The 6,017-nt window shown below is 34.9% G+C and overlaps 1 protein-coding gene across 2 annotated transcripts; it reads left to right on the top strand.

Annotated features, from left to right (window-relative positions):
- The first annotated feature begins 1,299 nt into the window (after positions 1-1,299).
- LOC139858117 (F-box/kelch-repeat protein At3g06240-like) lies at positions 1,300-3,104 on the top strand. 2 transcript variants are annotated; one of them, XM_071846970.1, is made up of 3 exons: positions 1,324-1,412; positions 1,668-1,704; positions 1,776-3,104. In XM_071846970.1, exon 3 carries the CDS (start codon positions 1,879-1,881, stop codon positions 2,791-2,793), a length of 915 nt encoding a protein of 304 aa, XP_071703071.1. In that variant the 5' UTR covers positions 1,324-1,412; positions 1,668-1,704; positions 1,776-1,878; the 3' UTR covers positions 2,794-3,104. The 2 variants fall into 2 exon arrangements, with proteins under 2 accessions (XP_071703070.1, XP_071703071.1); XM_071846969.1 differs by having other exon boundaries at positions 1,300-1,412; positions 1,668-3,104.
- Positions 3,105-6,017: the final 2,913 nt, after the last annotated feature.

Below are 6,017 nucleotides of genomic sequence, written 5' to 3' on the forward strand. Positions count from 1 at the left end.
TTGGGCATGCTCATCAATAATGTTTGGTGTTTTATTTCAGCCATTTATGTTGAAGCAAATATCGAATCGGTAAGCAGTTGAACTACAACATTACAATATTAGATGAGCATACATTCACTTTTGAGTTGTGCTGTTAACTGTAGCATTATTGATATGAGATAATGTATTGGCAGTTGCTATTATCGACATCACTATTTTGAGATGTTTCATTTTAAGTGTCGTCTAACCTTTCTAAATAGAGTTAAGTTGGTGGAGATATAACTTGATTGATGAAAGTTGTAGTTATTGTAATTTTTCATAACTAAGTGCCCGGACACTTTGACTTTGACGAAAGGAGTACTAAATTACTTTAAGACTATCATGGTTAGAGCAATAGGAGTGACTATGTTTCACTCAATTTATTTAAAAGTTCATTTCATTAAAGTTGAAATCTAGCATTCCATAACTCAGGTTCAGCGTTCCATTAATTGCTACTCTTTATTTTCTATTAAAAATCCTAGTAAAATTAGCGATGAGTTTTTAAATTATATATCAAGAGTGAAAGTTTGTCGCAATCTATCGAATCTCTCGTTAAATATTACTCCGTATATGTTAATTGTGAGCTTCTATACATAATCGAACAACTAGCATCGCCCAATTAAAAGTTATGCTCAAGATCCGCCTCTAAATTGTAGTCTTCATTAAACATCCAATCTGTTCGTTCAAATACTTGCGAATTATTGTGATAATGATATCCGTGAACAGAAAACGACATGGTAATTATTTATTAAATGTAACTTTTGATTATTTTATTATCTTTTTGGCGAAAATAACGAATACTCATAAAGAAACAAGGTTGTTTTACGGAAGAAAACGCCCTCAACAGAATATACAAAAGGACATGGGCAAAACGGGAAAGCTCGCATTCAAAAAACAACCATCTAAACAAAAGTTATCTAAAAACGAGTATCCCTAACATCCCGAAAAAATACAAACGAACTAATAAAAAAACCGAGAATAACATGAAACTACAAGCAACGAAACCATACGAAGAAAATAAGACGGACCACAACAATTAACCTCGAGAAACCGCCATTTTCAATTTTCCATTAACCGTCTCTTTTAAAGAATTTTTCTTGGACCGATTCTCAAACTTGTAAGATAACACATCAGCGGATCCATTGACCGACGCAATCTTCCCGAACAAACGTGTCATCACTAAGTAGACATTTTAGAACCTTGACCCGCAATTATGACCCACTTATACCTACGACCACCATATTTCTTCGATTAAGATTAATTTTTTGTATAAGAAGTCGTATTTGAACCATGTTCTCTAACATTACATTATCGAGTTTATGTTTTATTTAAATTAAAAAAATCAATCACATACGTCGTTGGAAATCAGTCAATCACTATATCTGAAGGTGAAGGTGAGAAAGACGCTTCTTGTTTAATTTAACATTACACATTATTATCACCCGGAAAAGTTCTATTTGCAGTAGGGTTCAATTTTTTGTTGTGGGTAAAAAATTAGGGTTTTTAATTTTGAGGTTAAATTAAAGATGTGCATAGTAAGATTTTCTATTAGTTTGTGGATTTAATGTTGATAATTGATAATAATTTATGTTTTTAATGTTTAATTCGTGCTCATATTGCTCTGCTTTTTTTTTTTTTTTTTCCTGCAGAGTTACTGAAGATTAAAAGATGACATCTAAAGGCATGGTTAGTATTCCATCTGACTTAATTACTGAGATCCTATATCGTCTTCCGTCTAAATCTGTTGGTCGATTCAGGTGTGTTTCAAAATATTGGTTATATCTTCTATCATCGCCAAAATTCATCAAAACCCATCAAAACACCCTTAACCGAAACTATCTCTTCCTTCATCAGAGCTGTATGAACGGTCTTTATTTCATCTCGTTTGATCATCGTCATGAAGAAACAAAAGAAGAAGAAGAATCCATACCAACAAAGTTTCACTTACAAGTCCCTTATGTGAACCTTAGTATCTACGGTTCTTGCAATGGCCTTGTTTTGTTGCTTACTTTTGGCCATTGTTCGGATGATGTGACACTCACGGTTTCAAACCCAACCACAAGAGAATTCGTGGAATTGCCAGATTGTGATTTTAAAATCGAAGGGCATAGATTTGTATCTTGTAGGATGTGTGGATTGGGTTATGATTCAGTGACAGATGATTACAAGGTTGTTACCATCAATCAATTTCAGAATCTGATTGGTCATGATATTATTATGTGTGTGCATGTTTATAGCCTTAGAAGAAATACTTGGACGAGGGTGATTGATTATCCTGATAATTATCGCCCATTCAGTATTACATCCTCCACTTTTGTTAACGGGTCCTTTCATTGGGTAGCTAAAAAGGTCCCTGATCAAACAAAAGTAATCGTTGCGTTTAGTTTGGCAGATGAGAATTTCAGTGAAGTGCCATCACCTACGTTGTCTTATGATGTTGATACCTTCTATAGACTTTGTGTTGTTGATGAAAAGCTTGCGATATTATCTGTGTTGGATACTGAAGTTTGGTTGATGAATGAGTATGGGGTAAAAGGATCTTGGACTAAGATAAAACTCCATGGGCTCAATGAAATTCCTATGATAGGTTTACCATTTGTTTTCTATGTCAATGGGAAACTTGTGCTCATTTGCCGCGGTGAAATGCTAATATATGACATTGAATATGGAAGATTATCAAAACGTATTAGGAATAAAGATCCGATGGCTTATACTTTTTTTTCTTGTGTATGTGTCGAAAGCATTGTCTCGCCAAGATTCAACACACTCAATTAGAAATCTACAATTCAAGTGAAGGTATATCTAGTAAGTCTTAGTTTGCATTCCAGAATTTTATTTTCTCGACGAGACTAGAATTCGGATATGTTTTCGTGGTTAATTGGAGATTGTCTTTATGCGTACTTGTATGGCATTTCTGTTTGTGAGATAAACAAATTGTAAGCATCATGACTCTTATCTATGCTGGTGTTTAATGTTATTTAGATGTGTATGTGCCTACTTCTAGCCTCTTATCTTGTAGCAAATGTTGCACTGGTAAGATTTTGAATTTCAACAAATTGTAGACTTAAAGTATATATGGTTCTTGAAATGGGCTTATTTTGAGTTATTAAGTATAGTTATGTATTCTTAACCGATACCCACTATGGCTCATTATCGACGTCACTATTTTGAGATGTTTTGAGATGTTTCATTTTAAGTGTCGTCTAACCTTTCTAAGTTGGTGGAGATATAACTTAATTGATGAAAGTTGTAGTTATTGTAATTTTTCATAACTAAGTGCCCGGACACTTTGACTTTGACGAAAGGAGTACTAAATTACTTTAAGACTATCATGGTTAGAGCAATAGGAGTGACTATGTTCCACTCAATTTATTTAAAAGTTCACTTCAGCAAAGTTGAGATCTAGCATTCCATAACTCAGGTTCAGCGTTCCATTAATTGCTACTCTTTATTTTCGATTAAAAATCTTAGTAATATTAGCGATGAGTTTTTAAATTATATATCAAGAGTGAAAGTTTGTCACAATTCTCGTTAAACATTACTCCGTATATGTTAATTGTGAGCTTCTATACATAATCGAACAACTAGCATCGCCCAATTAAAAGTTATGCTCAAGATCCGCCTCTAAATTGTAGTCTGCATTAAACATCCAATCTGTTCGTTCAAATACTTGCGAATTATTGTGATAATGATATCTGTGAACAGAAAACGACACGGTAATTATTTATTTATTATAAACAAAAGGTATTTTGGTCAATCGACCCAACCCGCACTAGAAATTTGCCCATTTTACTTTGTAACTAAACCATCTGACTAACCAAATTTCCATTCGACGTACAGAAAACCACGCCAAATCTTTAGTTTCAAGAGCTTTGCTGATGTAGTGATTCTTTAACTATACCTTGAACCTTCACTAGTAGAGTACTTTGACATATTAGTCAGGAATTGAACATATATAATCAACATATGTGTATGTACCACTCTAAAAAGACAAATGACATGATATGCCCAAAATAGTACTGATCCACACAATCCATACTACGCAATACATAGTGGCACAGATACATGTGGAAAAGGTATCAGATTCCAGTACATATGGCAATTTCTTTCGATCCATTTACATACAAATGGGTCGACTTGGGTTATGTTCCATCTTCACCAAGTCAAATGGGTTAAGCTTAACAGATTAAACTAAAAAGGGAAGCGGTCAAATAGGTGAATTGTGATAAAGTGGTCAAAAGCCATCTGATATGTCTTCAAATGCATAATACACTGTAGATCACAGTATTGAGAAAATTTACATTATCAGTGTTTTAACTATATTTAGCACATTGATTTGTATTTTAAAAACAAAATTACTTTTGAGGGCCACTTGCCTCATCCCAAAACAAAATACTTTTGAGAATCACCCGTTTAGACCCATTCCCAACCCATTCATCTTTTCAACATCTACTTAGATAAGAACAACTGAATCCTTAAACATCTGGGGAATAAAATGAACAAGCAATTGCTAAACACATGTATTTCTTACATGATTATGGTATCTGGTTGGAGATTGTAGGTACTTCTCGTAAGCTAAAACTGCTTCTTTCGTGTAAGGAGCCACTGCTTCCCGTGCTTTATCCAGGTTAGGGTTGCAGACATTCTTGACACTCTGCTCTCAGATAATTTATAATTATCTAATTAGGACATAACTTCATTAAAGAGAAACCAAGTTTGAATAAAAGGCACCTAAAAATGAGGGTCTACAGCTTTAATGTGTGGAGTTAAACGGGTGATAAACCTTTTTCAATTTTTTTATGTCACTTTAGTTGTGGTTCATCGTTAGTTGTTACCAACACCCATTCTTGAGTTTTTTTACTTGTTTGTACCATTTCTTACAAATGGGTAAAAGTGTATGCCTTTTAAAAACATTGTTCCTATTGTATGCTTGTCTCTTTCATCTTGCCATTTTTCTTTTAAAAAAGCAACAACGCATATATTATATATGAAAGATAATATGTACAAGAAAAACAACTTACACTGGCATGCTTCTAAAGAGTTGGGATTACACTGTTGGATACTTTTCACAAGGTTCAAATCTTTTACAAGGGTTGTGATGTGCCCATTCGTGTTAGTATTGACCAAGCCTTTGGGGATCACTCATGGATAAAACAGAGCAAGAGGCATATGAGATTATTGAGAAGCAAGCAGAATATTCCTATAAATGGCATCAAGAGAATGATTTTACTCGTTCTTCTTGTCGCGAGCGCCCGTGCTTTCGATGACTTTGGGTCTATTAGTGCTAAACTGGATATTATCTCCAGAAATATGGAAAATATGAACAAGGAGATACATGCGATAAAGGTTGGATGTGAATATTTCGGGGGTCCGCATATGGGTAAAGACTGTGATGTGTGATGCAGGTTTAATTATGGCTCAAAAAGAGGAACTTGCTTACATTAATCAACAGAACAACAATCAGTTCCAAGGTAGAGCTCAGTTTAACCGCAACTTCAACAACCCCTACAATCCTCAAGGGCAACATCATAATTCTAATTTCCAATCGGGAAGTTCAAGTGGTGCATTTCAACAACAAGCCCGGGATATATCCAAAAATCCCAAGAAGAAAAAAAGAAGACGGGTTGGAAGGTATGATGGAGACGTTGGTGACAATCCAGACCCAACTTATTGCCACTCAAAAGCAACAGGATAAAAAGAATGATCAACTTTTTCGCAACCAACATGCTGCCATTTAGAACTTGGAAAAACAAGTGAGCAATCTTGTAGGTTTGGTTAGTGAAAGAAAACCGGGAGAGTTACCGAGCTACACGCATGCTAACCCACAGAATGAGCATCTTAATGCCATCATCACTTGGAGTGGGTTAGTGTATGATCCACCGGAGATGCCCGAAGAGTATGATCTTAGAGTTCCTTTAGCTAAGAAGAGTGAACCAAAAAAGAGTAAGGAGCCGGAAAAAGTGGTAAGTGAGGTAGAGGAAGAGGAATCGGGTAAAGGA

The sequence above is a fragment of the Rutidosis leptorrhynchoides genome, chromosome 7, assembly GCF_046630445.1.
Source record: "Rutidosis leptorrhynchoides isolate AG116_Rl617_1_P2 chromosome 7, CSIRO_AGI_Rlap_v1, whole genome shotgun sequence".
Lineage (NCBI taxonomy): Eukaryota > Viridiplantae > Streptophyta > Magnoliopsida > Asterales > Asteraceae > Rutidosis > Rutidosis leptorrhynchoides.